The following is an 18,488-nucleotide window of genomic DNA, read 5'->3' as shown; positions in this document are numbered from 1 at the left end:
AAAAAAAGAGAGAGCTACTAAACGTATTTTTGTAAAAATGGAGCCTTTTTTATCTCTTTGGAGTATAAGTCTAGAGCCTTCTTCCTAGGTCAAAGGTATATATGTAGTTTATAGTTTTGAGGGCAAATTGCTTTTCTAAAATGGTTAAACTAGTTCACAGCTCCACAAACCATCCCTATTTTCTTATATCCCCTCCTGCATAGTCTCTTTTCTTTTTTGTCACCTTAGTCAATCAGAATTATTTTACTTTTCATTTCTTTAATTCTTAATGATTTGAAGCATTTTTCATGTGATTATTAATAACTTTGACTTCTCCCTCTGAAAACTGCCTATTCATATCCTTTGACAATTTATTAGTTAGAGAATGTTTGCAATTTTTATAAATTTGACTCAATTCCTTAACCTTAAAATGAGACCTTTATCAGAAAAATGCTGCAAAAATTCTTTCCACTTTTCTATTTTTCTTCTAATTTTGCTGTTCTAGTTTTTTTATAAAAATGTTTTTTATTTTATGTATCAAAATAAAATCCATTTTTTTCCTCTAAGCCTCTTTTATTTCTTATTTTTTTATGAACTCTTCTATCCATAAACATGACAGATATTTTTTTGTGCTCTATTAATTTGTTTATGTTATTACCCCTTAAGTCTAAATCATCTTTATACCCATGTTTTAGCTTTTAGCGGGACATGTTAGTTTATGTCCATTTAAAAAAAATTTAATATTGTATTTATTTTTCCAATTACATGCAATGGTAGTTTTCAACAGTCATTTTTTTGAGTCATTTGAGTTTCTCCCTTCTTCCCTTCCCTCCCCTGGCAGAAAGCAATCTAATATAGGCTACACAGGTATAACCAAGCTAAACATAGATCCATAATTAAGCTTGTTGTGAAAGAAGAATAAAATCAAAACAGGAAAAAAAATTAAAGAGAAAAAAAATCAAAATACATAAGATGACTTTTATTATTGTGTTCAACAAAATTTGAAGATAGTAAATTTTGATCTGCATTTAAACTCCACAGTTCCTTTTCTGAAGATGGATGGTATTTTCCATCACAAGACATTTAGAATTGTCTTTGATTATTGTACTGCTGAGACAAACAAGTTCATTATAGTTGATCATCACCCAATATTGTTGTTAGTTTGTACAAAGTTCTTCTGGTTCTGGTCACTTAATTTAATATAACTTCATGCAAGTTTTTCCAATATATTCTGGCCCCTTCCCTCATGATTTCTTTTAGAATAATAGTATTCTATCACATTCATATACCACAATTTATTCAGTCATTTCCCCAACTGATAGGAGTCTATGCCCATTTTCTTCCAGAATGTTTTTTCAATTTTGCTAGCAGTTTTTGCAAATAGTAAATTTTATCCCAATAGTTGGAATCTTTAGGTTTACCAAACATTAGGTTACTGTGGTCATTAACTTCTGTATATATAGTCCACTGATCAAACTCTCAATTTCTGACCCAACAGCATACTGTTTTGATGATTATGGCTTTGTAGTATAGTTCAGGACCTGCTATTGCTATAGCAGCTCTTTTTTGTAGTGGCAAAGAACTGGAAATTGAGGAAATGCCCCTGGATTGGGTAATGACTGAGCAAAACATGGCATATGAATGTTATGGAGTACTATTGTTCTATAAGAACTCATGAGAAGCCACACTTTAGCAAAGCATGGAAAGACTTGAATGAAATGATTCTGAGTGAAGTGAGCAGAACCAGGAAAACAATCATAATGTGAGATGATCACAGCTCCTCTCAGCAGAAACCTGTTATGGAAAATGCCATCCACATTCAGATAAGAAACTGTGGAAGCCGAATGCAGAACAAAGCATATACTGTGTTCACTTTTAAAACTTTTCTTATGTTTTTTCTTCCTTTGCATTATTTTACCCCCTTAATTCTAATTCTTCTTTTACAACATGACTTATATGGAAATATGCTAAGTATAATTGTACTTGTGCAACTTTAACTAAATTGTTCACTATGGAGAAGAGTGAGGGAAAGGAGGGTGGTAGAAAAATTTGGTACTCATAAACTTGCAAATAGATGAATGTTGAAATCTACTTTTGCATGTAATTGGAAAAACAAAATGAAACCTTAAAGAAATGAAAAAATGGGGGGGTGGAGCCAAGATGGTGACATGAAGGGATCCAGTCTTAGGAGCTCTCTGATAAAAACTCATAAGCTAAGGACTCTAAACTTTCGAGAGACAGAACCCACAGAGGGACCCAGTGAGGCAGTTCTCCTACTCAAGGTAACCTGGAAAAGAGCAGAAAGGCTCTGCTCCCCGGGGTCGGAGAGGCGTCCTACCAGAGGGGTAACCTGCCAGAGCCAAAGAACTTCAGCCTCCCAGAGGCAGCCCCAGGGCACTGGGAGTCACAGCTCACAGCAACGGGGGAAGTCTCCTGAGCTGCACCCCGAGGAGCACTGGGCACAAAGTGGGGGAACAGCGGGGGACCTCTGCCAGAGTGAGCACATGGAGCCCAGTCCTCAGGGCACACAGCAAGCAGCTCGGTCTTTCAGCAGGCCAGATCCCAAAACAGAAGCAGGCAGAGCCAGTAAGCAGGAGCCCCCAGGGCATGAGCCCATTGAGCTGAGGGAGGGGAGTGAAGAGAGACTGCAGAGCTCTGTCCTCTGCCCCTGGAACAGGACTCTGGGGCTCTGACCACATTCAGATCCTGATCCCAGTCTAGGGCCCCCCCCACCTCAGCCCTGTGGCAGAGGGGGGCGCTTATGGTCATTCACAGACCAGGAGGGAGGACAGAGCCTCACACACTGAGACCCTTGTGGGAGTGTCCCAAAAGCTCAGGAAGCACCCCAAAACCAGGCTCAGGCTGGGAAAATGAGCAAGCAAAGAAACAAGAGGGAGACCATTGAGAAATATTTTGCAAATGAGCCCAAGAAGGATCAAAATACTCAGTCTGAAGATGAGGAAGCACAAGCTCCTGCATCTAAAGACTCCAAGAAAGACAGAAATTGGGCTCAGGCTATGACAGAGCTCAAAAAAAGACTTTGAAAATCAAATGAGGGAGTTGGAAAAAAAACTGGGGAAAGAAAGGAGATGCAGGAAAAACATGAAAATGAAGTCAGCAGCTTAGTCAAGGAAATTCAAAAAAATGCTGAAGAAAATAGCATGCTAAAAAACAGCTTAGGTCAAATGGATAAAACAGTTCAAAAAGTTATTGAGGAGAAGAATGCTTTAAAAAGTAAAATTGGCCAGATGGAAAAAGCGATAAGAAAACTCTCTGAGGAGAACAAATCCTTCAGACAAAGTATAGAATTCAGGGAGATTGATGAATTTACCAGAAATCAGGAATCAATACTTCAAAACCAAAAAAATGAAAAATTAGAAGAAAATGTGAAATATCTCATTGAAAAAACAACTGATATGGAAAACAGACTTAGGAAAGATAATTTAAAAATTATTGGAATACCTGAAAGTCATGATCAGGAAAAGAGCCTTGACATCATTTTCAAAGAATTACTACAGGAAAATTGCCCTGATATTCTAGAAGCAGAGGGCAAAATAGAAATGGAGAGAATCCACCGATCCCCCCGAGAAAGAGATCCCAAAAAACCAACCCCCAGAAATATTATAGCCAAGTTCCAGAATTCCCAAGTCAAAGAGAAAATATTACAAGCAGCCAGAAGGACACAGTTCAAATATCATGGAGCTGCAGTCAGGATCACACAGGACTTAGCAGCAAATACATTGGAAGCTCATAGGGATTGGAATACAATATACCGGAAGGCAAAAGAGCTTAGAATGCAGCCAAGAATTAACTACCCAGCAAGGCTGAATGTCCTCTTCCAGGGAAAAAGATGGACTTTCAATGACAGGGGAATTTCAAATGTTCCTTTTGGAATGGCCAGAGCTGAACAGAAGATTTGATCTTCAGATACAGGACTCAGGTGAAGCATGGAGATTGGAGGAGAGGGGGGGAAATATGAGGGACTTAATGAGGATGAACTGCATGTATAGAAAAATGATACTGATAATATTCATATGAACCATCTCAGTTAATAGATCAGGTAGAGGGAGCTTTTATAGTTGAAGCACAGGAGAAAGCTGAATTTGAAGATAAAATATGGTGTAAAAATGGAGTCAATAGGAAAAAAAGGGAAATGGAATGGGAGAAAGAAAAAGGAGAGGGAGAATAGTTCAAGATATTTCACATAATACGATTTTTTTTATTACAATAAGCTATTGCAATGATATGGAAGGGGGGAGGCAAGGGGGAATGAGGGAACCTTTGCTCTCATCAGAGATGGCTAGGAGAGGAAACAGCAAATATACTCAATGGGGTATAGACATCTGGAGTAAGAAGGAGTAGGAAGCAGGGGGAAGGGATGGGGATGTAAATAAAGGAGGAGAGGATGGAGCATGGGGGTAGAGTGGTCAGATATAACACATTTTCTTTTTTACTTCTTGCAAGGGGCTGGGATTGGATGGCCTGCTCAGGACCATAGGGCTGGGTGGATTCTGGGCCTAAGGGGTGGTATGGGGGCTCAGGGCTTCTTGGCCCCAGGACCAAGGATCTGTCTGCTGTGCCACTCAGCAACCCTACAGCAGAGTCAGAGTAGAAGGAGAGAGAAAATATAGTACATGGTAGTGGAGAAATAAGAAAGGAGGGAGTCGCAATCAGCAATGGCAACGGTGGGAAAATATGGAAGTAACTTTTGTGATGGACTTATCATAAAGAATGACAGAGTTGTTGGTGTTGGAACAAAGACTCAAGCACATTTTTTGTTATTATTATTTGGGGGAGGGTGCAGGGCAAGTGGGGCTGGGTGGCCTGCCTGGGGCCACATAGCAGGGTGATCTTTGGGTGTCTGGGGCCAGATTCAGACCCAGGTGCTCCTGGCTCAAGGGCCAATGCTCTGTCTGCCACCCAGCCACCCCTACTATTATTACTGTTTTATTTTATTTTTGTCTTTTTTTTTTCTTCTTTTTGGTTTTTGCAGGGCAGTGGGGATCGGGTGGCTTGCATGTCACATGGCTGGGTGATTATTGGGTTACCAGGCTGGATATGGACTCAGGTGCTCATGGCTCCAGGGCTGGTGCTTTGTCCATTGTGCTACCTGGTCATACCTACAATTATTACTATTTTTTTATTTTAATTTTTTTCTCTCCCCTTTACCTTTTTCGCCCAAGCAAGTCTATCTATATTCATGGGGGGAGGGGTATTTTGTTTACTTGTAAACAAGAATATTTTATTAATGTAAAAAAAATTTATACAAAATGAGAATAAAAAATAAATTTGAAAAATAAAGAAATGAAAAAATGCTGATGATTTATGTGGATCTATTTTATATACTGCAACTTTACTGAAGTTAACTGTTTCAATTAGTTTTTAATTTATTTTCTAAGGTTCTTTAAATAAACTTATATCTACAAAGATAGTTTTGTTTCCTCATTGTCCAAGTTTATTTCTTAAATCTTTTTCTTCTTTTATTGCTACACCTAGTATCTCTAGCATTGACAATGACCATCCTTGCTTCACTCTTGATCTTGTTGGAAAGATTTTTACCTTATTTGCATTATAGATAATGCTTGCTTTTGATTTTAGATAGCTACTGCTTCAACATTTTAAGGAAAACTCTGTTTATTTCTTTACTTTCTAGCATTTTTAACAGGAATGAGCATTGTATTTTTTCAAAAGCTTTTTCTATATCTACTGAAATAATCATATGGTTTTGTTATTAAAGTGATTAATTATACTGTCTTAATAGAGGCAGCAAAGATCTCATCAAGACTGATTTATTAGCTAGGCTAGCAGTAGCCTATAAATTGTGCTATGACTCTTCAGTAGTCAAAGACCCTGATTAGGGGCTGACAAGGTCTTTTAAAATGATTAATAAGATGACAGACAAAAACACAGATATGCCTTCTTCATATTAGCTAGAAAGCAAAAATCTTTTGATATCATTTTGGTATTACAAGTGTTTAGACCTCCCTTGTGAGCCCTGTTATACACAAACAAGACATATGATTTTTGGGTCACGAGACAGAGGTAAAACAATCTTGATTGATAGATGTTTCAATGAGGAGGTGTGAAGTGTCATTTCAGCTCCCCCCCATTACAATATTCTTGAGAGAATAAATTCATTCTCAGGCTATAGGAGTAGTGGGCAAGGCAACTAAAAGGCACAATAGAGTGCATGGTCTGGAGCCTAGAGTCATCTTCCTTAACTTTGTGTGCCTTAGTTTCCTCATCTATAAAATGAACTGGAAAAAGAAAGGACAAACCATTCCAGTATCTTTGCCAAGAAAGCCCCAAATGAGGTCACAAAGTGTTAGACATAACTGAACAAGACTCAGCTAGGACCCTGTGCTTGAAAGAAACTTCTTTTCTCTCTGGATCCTTGAACTGGAACTGAGTAATGGGTAACAAAGTTACCATATGGCACCCCTTCCTGCTTACAACACTAGCTCTAGGGTCCCCCAGGATCTCTTTCTGTCCCTGTACTTTCTCCCATCCTGCTGCTGATGCTACTATCACCTTGCTGCTCTTTGGACAACTCCCATCCTAGTATCAGCAGAACTCTCTTTTTATCTTCCTAAGCTGCCATTGTCAGAAAAAAAAAATGATTCATGGTGACTTATCTTGGCTCCCCTGATCAGAATTCAGTTTAATGTATTTTCTAGGTTATTGTAGAGAAAGTATATTGAGAAAACTAGGCAGAAATTCTGATTCTCAATCCACCATCTTGACTCTACTCTAGCATTTTGTAAAGCAATCTACAATCAACTTTGAAAAATAAATTACAAAAAAATCCACAGAAGTTATAGAAGAAAGCTTTACACCAACTGTCAACTCTTAAAAATAAAATGCCAAAGAGCAAACAGAGGTTATAGACAAAAAGACTTTTTTATTCCATTGAAGCAGGGAAACTATTTATGCATGCTGGGGTTCTGATCTCGGACCAAGTAGACCCACCAGAGAGAGGCAAGACAAAAAAATCAATCAATGAGGTCAAACAGCAACAGTGAGGTGTAATAGCAACAGTGTGGCAAGTTTGCCTAGTAATAAAGAATCTATTCATAGCAGGGCTTTATGACCAGAATGTGATTCCTGCAGGTGCTTGCCCAAGCTCTGGGACCATCTGGGGCTGGATTTAGCCAGTTCTGTAATTTAGCTACAGCACAATACATCCAGAGGGTGAGTACAAAGCACTGTTAATAGGCCAACTTTAGGAACAGCTTGTTTTGCTGGGCCTTAGCTCTGAAAAAATGAGGTGTCTCATAAAAAGAAAAGAGAGGTGTGCAAAGATAGGAGGGGGTCTTGGAGTGAGGGTTCTTAAAACTATCAATTGAATTTTTTACCATGCAGCTCTAGTCTACATGTATTACCAACTTATTCTTCCCTTCAATTATTGTAAAACTTACCTTGAATGGGAATTTAGGGAGGCCTGGAGGGATCTGCATGAACTGATGTTGAGTGAGATGAGCAGAAGTAGAAAAACACTGTGCACCCTAACAGCAACATGGGGGTGATGTTCAACCTTGATGGAGTCGCTCATTCCATCAGTGCAACAATCAGGGACAATTTGGGGCTCTCTGCAATGGAAAATAACATCTGTATCCAGAAAAAGAATTGTGGAGTTTGAACAAAGACCAAAGACTATTACCTTCAATTTATGGAAAAAAACTGATATCTTATTGTCTGATCTTACTATCTCTTATACTTTATGTTTCTTCCTTAAGGATATGATTTCTCTCTCATCACATTCAATTTGGATCAATGTATACCATGGAAACAATGTAAAGACTGACAAATTGCCTTCTGTGGGGGTGGGGGGAGGGAAGTAAGATCGGAGGAAAATTGTAAAAGTCAAAATAAATAAAATCTTTTTTAAAAATTTTAAAAATTTTGGGGCGGCTAGGTGGCATAGTGGATAAAGCACTGGTCTTGGAGTCAGGAGTACCTGGGTTCAAATCCGGTCTCAGACACTTAATAATTACCTAGCTGTGTGGCCTTGGGCAAGCCACTTAACCCGGTTTGCCTTGCAAAAGAAAAAAACCTAAAAAATTTTTTTTTAAATTTTACCTTGAAACCCATATCCCCACTGTTCCCAAATAGAAATTGAATATAGTATTTTTCCTTAAATGATCACTTTCCTCCCTAGATTCTCCTTTACTGTATATAAGTGATACAGGAAGTCCTCTGGAGATTGCCTCAATGACGGACCTATTTTCATTTATCTTAATTAAGCATCTTGCTCCACAGTGCAAATGCCCAATTAATCCCTGTATACACAGACCCAGCTTGGAATTTAGGAAGGTACTTGAAAATTGAAACTTTGAAAAGAACAGTTTTTTATCGTGATTAGTGGCCCAAGTGATCCCCTTCCATAAGCAGCTTCAGCTCTGGATTCATAGAGATCAGATCCATCCTGGGAGTGATTCTGTACCCTAAAAAAGGAAAGGAAGAGGTCAGGCTTCTATTTCTCTTTCTCTTCCTTGTTCTGACAATCTCTGTGAAATCTCTAAAACCAAAGTTCATGTATAGGGTCTCCCCTGAGTGAGAAGTGTCCTGTCCAAAAAAAGTTACTCGCTGTACAAATAGCAATTCTAAGACAATGACTTATTATCTCCACCGGAGAAAACAGTTAACCCTCTTAAAACACTAAAGAGTCAAAAACCTCCATATGTACAGAAAACAAAACTTTTCAACTACATTCTCCTGAAAGTAAGGCATTTAGTGAGATTGCTTGACAAATTTCACTTTCATCTTAGTCCAACACTGTCTAAGCAACTTTCCAGATCTTCAGGTCAGTTTTTCATTGTTTAGACTTTAATCCTCAGCTACAGCATCTTCCTGGTGATGCTCCTCTCTGAGAAATGGTGCTGTTTTGTTAATAAACTCTCATTAGATGACCGTTATGGAAAGAAATTGAACCAAATGATCCCTGAGTACTCTGAGCCCACCCCTTGCTGTTCTAGATCTATGATCCTATGAAAAGGGTAGGGGAAGAACAAATTTCTTTATAGTAATGTACCAGGAAAGCTTGGAGCCCCAAATGTGTCAGTAATAGGTCACTGGTTTAAGTCTAGATGACATCAAAATAGCACATGATAAGAGGGTAATAAAAAGACGTAATCAGCCCTTATCTAATTGTAAAGTCTGTACTTTTGTGTTCCAAAGCAACCTGTCTCCTTTTTCCTGTACTCTCTCTCCTTCCTAGGATGTTTCCCCTCCCCTACAACCCTTCACTTCCCAAATTTATGAGATCCAGACCTGTTACTAGAAATTAAAAAAAAAAGATGTTTTGTCCTGAGGGTAAAAGAGAGAAGGGAGCTACAGAGCAAAGAAAGCAGAACCAGGAGAACAATTTATGCATAACAACATTGTAAAAGCTAACAACTTTGAAAGCCTTGCAAACTCTGATCTATACAAAGATCAAGCATGATTCCAGAGAACCTTTGATGATGATGCAGGGTATTCATCTTGTAACAGAAAGGTAATAGATTCAACGTGCAGAATGAAACATATTTTTTTTCAAGGCAATGGGGTTAAGTGGCTTGCCTAAGGCCATACAGTTAGGTAATTATTAAGTGTCTGAGGTCGGATTTGAACTCAGGTACTCCTGACTCCAGGGCGGTGCTCTATCCACTGTGCCACCTAGCTGCCCCATGAAACATATTTTTGAACTGTGTTTGAATTTGTTTTTCTTGACTATGCATTTTTGGTACAAGGTTTTGTTTTAGAATCTATGATGCAAAATACCACCTCCAGGAAGAGAAATGATCAGATTTTAACTGACACATTTCCATTTAATTTTTCTTGTTTTTGTTTTTTTTTTAACAACACGGCTAATACAGAAATGTTTTGCAGGATTTTACAAGTATAATTGATATAACATTTCTTGAAGGAGGAGGGAAAGTTTTGGAAACTTTAATTTAAAAAAAATTAATGCTCTGACTAATATGGAAACCTGTTAAACTCGATTGTACCTATATCAGATTGCTTGTTTCAGTGGGGAGAGGGAAGGGGGGAAAAAGGATGGTAGAAAACTGAGGAACTCAAACAAAAGGATAAATGTTGAAAACTATCTTTGCATGTAATTGGAACAAATAAAAAATTAAGTTAATGCTAAAAATAAGGGTTTTGCTTTATTTTGTTTTTCTCAGCGGGCAAGGGAGATGGGAGAAATAAAATGTGTGCGCCCTGAAAAAAATCTTTTTATTTCTTTTGTTTTGATATTTTTGTTTTAATTTTGTAAAAGAATTCTGCTTGACCTATAAGGTTCAAGCTCTAGCTGTGGACTTCGAGAACACCAGGAGGCGCTTCCACATCGAAGCTCGTGATGTTTCAGGGACTGCTCAGGTTCCTCAGGAATTAAAGATTTACCACCGTTCCCGGAAGGGAAAAAGGAGTCGGAGGGAGGCTCAGAGGAGGAGCTAGACTAGGCTGACTGGACAGGAAGGTCTGGGGTGCGGCGGAGGGGTTGAGAACAAGTCGGGGGCAGGGCAGGTTTTCTCTCCACGTCTCGGGTTGGGCTTCGCCCCATTGGCCGAAGCGGAGCCCACGGGCGGAGCCAGCTCCTCTGTAAATAGAGGCTCCCGGGAGCCGGAGGAGACCCACTGCTCTGCGGCTGTCTCGGGGTGACTTCTCTGGGAAGAGACCCTTCTTCGTCGCCGCCGGGCCCTGGGTCATGGTGCCAGCCTGACTAAGGAGAGGAAGCTCCCGGGAGACGAATGAGGAACCACCTCCTCCTGTTGTTCAAGTACAGGGGCTTAGTCCGCAAAGGGAAAAAAAGCAAAAGACGAAAATGGCTAATTTCGTAATCCGCCCCGCCACGCCCGCCGACTGCAGCGACATCCTCCGCCTCATCAAGGTAGCCGGGTGGAGCCCCCAGGCCTTAGACTTGACTGCCGGAAAGGACTTTAGAGGCCCAGGAGCCCCCCCCTCTATTTTTTTTAAAGCAGATTAACTGTATTACCCAAAGTCAGAAAGAAAAGAGAGGAGGAAAAAGATTGTCAGTGCTAAGATCTAGTCTTAGAAATACAAGCAAACAGGGGTGAGGGACAGAGACAGGAGCCACCAAACTGAGGGGGGCCTGGCTCCCCCCCAAACCAGTTCACTTTGCACTTCCCCTCCTGGGGATCCTCTACAGAGCCTCTAGAGATAACCCATATCTATAGAGAATGCGCCTTTCCCGGGGGAGTACTAGGAGGTTGTTGGATTTCCTCCCCGCCTCTTCTGGATTAAAAATCGGGTTTCAGTTTTTTGAGGGGGGTTTGTTTTTTTAATTAAGTTTTTGGGTCAATTTTATGTTTAAAGTTGAACAGGAAACTGGCTCCAGGCCAGTTCTCCTTTTGGTTGGCCCTTCCCCGCCCCCTCCTAGAGAAGAGGCATTCGAGCTGAGGTTGCAGGTGCCTGGTTAATAACTGCCTCTTTCTAGCGGACTCCCAACTTTTCTTATGGTTTTTTTTTCTCTCTTCTCTTTTTATCTACTCTCTATTAGGAACTAGCTAAATATGAAGAAATGGAAGAACAAGTAGTGCTAACTGAAAAAGGTAACTCATTTAAAGTGAGGTTTGTCTAATAGCCTTGGTGGTCCTCACCATAGCCATTAGCCATTATCTGCCTGTCCCTGTTGACCTTTCTTGTAGATCTGCTTGAAGATGGGTTTGGAGAGCACCCTTTCTACCACTGCCTGGTTGCAGAAGTGCCAAAAGAGCATTGGACCCCCGAAGGTAACTGACTTTGTCCCACCAGTCCTGTTGCTCTTCCTGTTCCCCCTCTCTCTCCCCACCCCCACCCCAATAGGTAATCAGAAAGACAGGATGTTGATATAATGCCTAGTTTTTGCTTAGAACTGTTGGCTAATGCAGAAGGTTAAGTGTGTTTTTGGGTCGGTGGCCAGAAATAAGGCAATCCGATGTTGAAACTAGAAAAAAAAAGTCAATATAGTGCCGTTCTAAAAATAGGGTGAGTTAAAAGAGGTATTTGTCAGCAAAATGCCCTACGTATTCCCTGGAAAATTGGGTATGATGTCATTTTGATGTAATGGTTCTTCTTGTTTGACCCTAACATAACCTTTTCTGTAATCGTGTTGAATCACATTTTTTCTTTAATTTGTCCCAATCTTCAGGTTACAGTCTCTAGCTTCGCCATGTACATGGCCCTTCCGTGTACATGGATGGGCGGGGAGGTAACTAAAAGATCCGTTACTCAATAAAGTAGATGATCATGATAAATGAGGTAAGGCCTAGAGGGACAAGTCCTCTTCCCACACAGTGTAAAACAAACGAAACAAAACAAAACAATAACACGGTAGATCAGAAACTCCATTATACTCTCTTCCTGTCTGTGTTTTTACAAATCAGGGTGCAGTGGCTAAAAAAATTTAATCTGATAACTGACTCAGCCTTTGGAATTATTGGCAAATTCTAAGAGTTAAGTCAGCTGCTTGTAGTAGCTGACTCCTCTTGTTTACTGGAGGGGGAAACCCAGCTAAAAAGAGAAGCTCTCTTTGAAAAGGAAGTGGAGTGGGGATGGGGGTGGAGCTGTCCAAGTAGGGAAGTATTTTTTTGGGTGGGAAGAGGGGGAGTTCTGTGTTGTTCCCCCCCTCCCGAAATCTGTTCCTTAAGGTAAAATGAAGATATAGGCAGCATTTACACCTACCTGGTGAAGGATTAAGGGTGAAATGCTAATGGGGGGTACAAGGAGGTTACTTAGCAGCTGTTTATCTGCTTCTTGTGCCTTGAAAAACTGGGGAGAGTAAATTGGAGAACATGAAAATTGGAAAAAAAGGTTCTTCTATTAGCTGAAGCTACCAGCATGGTATTTATTCTGACCTCAAGGAAGTAGAGTTCATGAGCTCCTTGTACTTAATATTCTGAACTGCCGTGTAAACCTGATTTATATTCGCAAGTGGACATACCAGTAACTCAGTAGGATGTGAATAATGTCTGTGTTTACATAAAGGTCATAGCAGCTCAGCTCTCTCAAGCCATTAAAACTGTCAAACTTTCTGTGAGGGATCCAGGAGATTGTCGAGTGGGTCATGCATAGACAAAGCTGTTTTTCAGAAATGTCAGAATTTTTCCCCTGCCTCCAGCTCTAATGTGTGCTTCTTGCAAACTCCTGAGAACAGCGGAGTAGCCTAACAATGGACCATACTGTTCTAGCATAACATCAGCTGATAGCTGCATGCAGAAATTGTCCAATAGCAGCTTAGTTTTCAGATCCATGCATGTAAAATTTTAAAACCTGTAAACATTCTTCTGAGTGTGTGGCTACAAGTGCTGTGGACTTTTTTTTCCTTGTTCCTTTTTACTGAAAAAGAAATTCTGTGATGCTTTGTTCCAGGATACAGCATTATTGGCTTTGCTATGTACTACTTTACTTATGACCCATGGATTGGGAAACTGCTGTATCTTGAAGACTTCTTTGTGATGAATGAGTTCAGAGGTATGTGGGAGTTGAGGGTTGAAAGAGATTTAGAAGATATTCTTCCATCCATCCCCCTTTAAAATGACCATTAGTTGGACAACACTTTTCTGATCTTTCCTAGGGTTTGGCATTGGTTCTGAAATTCTGAAGAACCTAAGTCAGGTGAGTCACTTTATTTGTATTCTTCAATCTTTAAAGATTCCAAAATTTGACCAGAGTCCCTGAAATAACTTTCAGAACAGGAGACTGGGAAGCAAGCTCATTATTGTTGGGTTTGTGTTTATAAAACACAATTCCTGTAACAGGTTGCAGTCAAATGCCGATGTAGCAGCATGCACTTCTTAGTGGCTGAATGGAATGAACCATCTATCCAGTTCTACAAGAGAAGAGGGGCTTCTGATCTGTCCAGTGAGGAAGGATGGAGACTTTTCAAGATCGATAAAGAGTACTTAGTAAAAATGGCAGCAGAGGAGTGAAAAGTACTAGCATCGATGGTGACGAGTTTCATTCTTGAACCAGTCTACGTAGAAATTCTCAACTTCTTGCTTTCTATCCTGTTTTGTAGTCGAGTCATAGCATGAGCACTCATTCAAAAGCTTTATTACCAGTGGCGTTGTAGCATGTTTGTTCCTGGGGTCTGGTGCTAAAACATCAGGTCTGTGGGCAGTTTGGAATCAAAACTTTTCTGTGAGCATCTTCTCATAAACAAGGTGGTGTCATCTTAAAATGTAAATGAATAAAACTTCATTCTTGTGAGTCATTTAAATGTGTACAATGTACACACTGGTACATAGAGTTTCTTTTTAATTGTCTTTTTTTTAAAATAAACTAGCCTTCAATTTAATTGCAGCTTTGTTGGATGTGTGCTTTTTTTTTTAATAATTACTGTGGATGAGAGTACACTATTAACTAAGATAAAGGAAACTATACTAATTACACAGAAATTCTTTTCAGGTAGCTAAAATTGAGGTTGAAATTCACCAAAATACTTTACACATAATCAAAGCTTTTTAGGTCCAGATCTGACTTCACTGGCATAGGGAACATCAGTTATGGAACTTCCCTCCACAGAAGTAGATTAATAGCAAAAATTTTAGGCAGATGGCTGAGGTACCAAGAAGTTAAATCTTAGGGGCTCACAATTATATGGTCATTGCTTAGGTTTTAAGAGTTAATTCTTCCTGACTCCCATGGGCTTCTGGCTACTTGACATAAACAAATTTAAATTATATGTGTATATTGATATACATGCATTATATACATATAGTCATATATTTATATGCACATATATCTATAATGATGATATTTGTCCTTCATTTTCAAAGAAAGCCATGATATCAGGGAGGTATGACCATGACATGCATGTGAATTGGAGCTGAGTGAGGAGGGTACTGTGCTAAATCCACAGTCTCACTTTTTCCTCCAAAGTCACCTGAATCTTGTAGTCAGATAATGATCCAGGATAACTAGATAACCCTAGAGACAAGACCATCAGGGTTAAGTGACTTGCCCAAGGTCACACAGTAAGTAGCTGAGGCTAGAGTTGGCCCTGACTTCAGGGCTGTCACACTAACCATTGTACCATCTAGCTGTCCCAATATATATCTGTAATATTAATATTTATATGTTAGCTATATAATATTATACATTAATATAATAATATAACTATAAAATCTAATTTATTCAAGGTGGGTGAATTTCTATTAGATCTGTCTTTTATGGACAATTTTCATGGGAAAAGGTATATTAGAAAGGTTTCTCCATTTCTCATAATGGAGGGCAGAGGAAGTGGTATATGATTTTCTCTGTTCTACAAGTCACAAAGACACTTGCCCTCTGGGGTTGTCCAGTCCTATCCAGAGGAAAATTCTGTGTTTTAGGCTCAAGCCTGCCAAAAATAGTTGAAAATTAATCTAAATCCTAAGCATTTTTCCACTTAGAGAAAAGTCCAAACTGGTATACTCTTAGGCATCTCTAGTATAAGCCATTTGAGTTAGAAATTTTAACATTCCTAGACAACAGATAAAATTCTCCAGTCAAGACTGATAGAGGGTTCACAGTATAGGGAAAAGAATAACTTTCCTAAAACTAATTACTCCCCTCTCACAAGTCTCCAGCTAATCATAAATGTACTCAAAATATTTTTCCATTAATTAATCAAAGATTTCTTTTAATTTAACCGTTGCCCTCTCAAGGTTCAGAGGAAGACTATTATTCTGAAGTGAATGAATCAAAGATATCTAACTCTTTACTGGGCACTTCCCTAATTCAGTATTTGAGAAGAATAGAGTTTATTCCTGAGTTTTTCATTCAGTATACCTCAAAAAAGAGTTGGTCAGGCTTTTTTTTTGAAAGGGAAGGCAAAAGATAGAGCAAAAAAAATTGTTTTGGAGTTTTTAAAAGAAAGATTGATATAGTTCTTCAAACAGATAGTTCCAAGATTTTAGACTGAGGCATTGTCTTAATATTTTATAATGTGGAGCTTAGAGAGGAAATGAGGTTGGGAAGCTTAGCTTTAAGTGCCAGTCTAAATATTCTTAACAAGCTTTGTTCAGGGTTGGGTGAACAAAGAAGTTATTTTGTTTCAAAGAGAAATATCTTAAGTTCATGTTCTGCTTGGTGCTTCCTATTGTTGGCTTGTAAAAAAAAAAAAAGATACAATTCAATATAAGATACAAAAGGCCACAATATCAAACTGTGATCAAACTCCGTTAGATTTGGTGGAAGCCAGGTCAGACTCAAGACTAATCTGTTAATTCAGGTACAATACTGGGGTGAAATGAGACAACTGCAGAACACCTCCAAATAGTTTACACAAGGAAATTTCCATAGCCATAGCAGAAGAAAGATTACCTAGCAGCCATGCAGCATCGTTTCAGGTAAAGGCTACTTCCCTACATTTTCCTACATTCCCTGACAAATATTGGTCAGGCTGATCAAAAACCTGAGGGAAGAAACTATGACTCCTCATTTTTAGTACTTAGACCACCATGAGTCTATGTCAGTGGAGCCTTAGTTCCCTGAATCATTAAAGTCTTTAGGATCACTTTAATAAATTTTAAGGAAAAAAATAGCCTAGCATAGCAGAAATTGTTCCTACTCCATCCTAACTCTTGATGGTGAAGACTTAAAGAGGCTTCTAGAGGACCTACCTGTATTTAAATAACTTCATGGCTATCACTAACAAGTTTAACCTTGGGATTTGGGAAGTCTGACATAGCCCTGGAGAACAAAAAGAAAAACTAAGAAAGATAACTCCTTTATTTCCAACCCTTCCCTTCCTGCCCCCCCAAAAAGTCTATAAAATGGTCCACTGAAAAAGTGACCAAAAATAGATGAAAAGAAAGATCAGATATTGAAAGTTTTACTTCTTCCTTTTGATCTGATCATTGTGATGGTTGGTATCAAATTTCTGCAGTTTATAGGGTTGGGTTTTTTTTTGCAAGGCAATGGAGTTAAGTGACTTGCTAAAGGTCACATAGCTAGGCAATTATTAAGTGTCTGCAGCTAGATTTGAACTCAGGTCCTACTGACTCCAGGGCTGGTGTTCTATCCACTGTGCCACCTAGCTACCTCTTACAATGGGTTTTGCAGTAAAAGCTGCAACAGTCAGTCAATAAACATTAAGAGCTTACTAGATCCCAGGTATTGTTCTAAATGCTGGGGATATAAAAAAAAAGGTGAAAAACAGTCCTTGGTCTCAAGGAATTCACAATCTAATGGGGAGGGGGACAAACAAAAGAATATGTAAGAACAAGTTACATACGGAAAAACAGGAAATACTAGAAGAAACCAGAATTAAGAAAGACTGAGAAAGGCTTCTTGTAGAAGGTAACCTCTAAACTAGAACTTGAGGGAAGGCAGTAGGCAGAGATGCAGAGGGAAAGCATTCCAAATATGGGGGGAGAATCAAAGGAAACATCCTGAGCCTAGAGATAATATCCAGTGTCCCTGGAGCAAAAAGAATATAGTAGAGAGTTATGGTGTAAGGAGCAGAAAGGTGGCAGAGTGACTAGGTTATGGAGAACTTTGAATGTCAAAGGGTTTTATATTTAAAACTTCAAAAGAAACAATGAAGTTTACTAAATCAGGGGAATGGAAGGGAGAAGGTTGCACTTGCACTTTAGAAAAATACTTTGTTGACTGAATAATGTATGGGATGGGTTGGAATTGGGAGAGGAGGCTCCAAGAAGGCAAACCCACCAGCAGTGTATTGTAACAGTTCAAAGCAGGAGGTGATAAGGGTCTGGAGGCTGGTGCCAGTATCAGAGGAGAGAAGGAAATATTCTAGAGATATTGCAAGGGTAAAATCAATAAGTCTTGGCAACAGATTAGATATGGGGAGTCATAGATATTGAGGAGTTGAAGATGACACTTATAGGTCTGAAAGACTGAGAGGATGGTATGGCCCACAAAAGTAATAGGGAAGATATGAGGAAGGAAGGGTTTAGGACAACAGATAATGAGTTCAGTTTTGAACATGTTGAGTTTAAAATGTCTTTTGGACACACAGTTCAAGATGTCTAATAGGTAATTGAAGACCAGAAATCAGTAGAGAGACTAGGGCAAGATGCGTAGATTTGAGAATCGTTACCATAGAGATGGTAATTAAATTCATAGGAGCTGATGAGATCATCAAGTGAAGTAGTATAGAGGAGGAAGAGGATAGGACAGAATCCTGTGGGACACCTATGTAACCTGAAAGAGGATCCATCAAAGGAAACTGAGAAGAAGAGATCTGAAAGGTAAGAGGAGAACTAGGTGCTATGAAAACCTAGAAAGAAGAAAGAAGAGAGTGATCAACAGTGTCAAAGACAGAAAGGTCAAAAAAGAACCCTAAGGTCATGTCACAAATGATGACATTTCTAACACAGTCACTGGTCTTTACAGATAAGGATCAGTTTAAATGGCTAAGAGGACTTTAACCTTTGCATGCAGTCTATCCAGGTACCAGGGTAATGACCATGACTTACTTTGATCCATTTTCCTACGTAGTGCCCCCCCCGCCTGCCTTCTATAAGGGCTGGATAGACAGTTTCCTCTGCCCCAATATCATAAAGCAAACCACCTCTCAA

General features: G+C 39.3%; 1 protein-coding gene across 1 annotated transcript; it reads left to right on the top strand.

Moving 5' to 3' along the window:
• Positions 1 to 10,573: 10,573 nt before the first annotated feature.
• Positions 10,574 to 14,257, top strand: SAT1 (spermidine/spermine N1-acetyltransferase 1). The gene is made up of 6 exons (XM_074214248.1): positions 10,574 to 10,849; positions 11,480 to 11,531; positions 11,628 to 11,711; positions 13,330 to 13,431; positions 13,535 to 13,575; positions 13,719 to 14,257. Exons 1-6 carry the CDS (start codon positions 10,784 to 10,786, stop codon positions 13,887 to 13,889), a joined length of 516 nt encoding a protein of 171 aa, XP_074070349.1. The 5' UTR covers positions 10,574 to 10,783; the 3' UTR covers positions 13,890 to 14,257.
• The last annotated feature ends 4,231 nt before the right edge of the window (positions 14,258 to 18,488 follow it).

The sequence above is a fragment of the Macrotis lagotis genome, chromosome 1, assembly GCF_037893015.1.
Source record: "Macrotis lagotis isolate mMagLag1 chromosome 1, bilby.v1.9.chrom.fasta, whole genome shotgun sequence".
Taxonomy (NCBI): Eukaryota; Metazoa; Chordata; class Mammalia; order Peramelemorphia; family Peramelidae; genus Macrotis; species Macrotis lagotis.
Note: the sequence above shows the minus strand (reverse complement) of the source record. Positions and strands in the feature narration are given on the sequence as shown.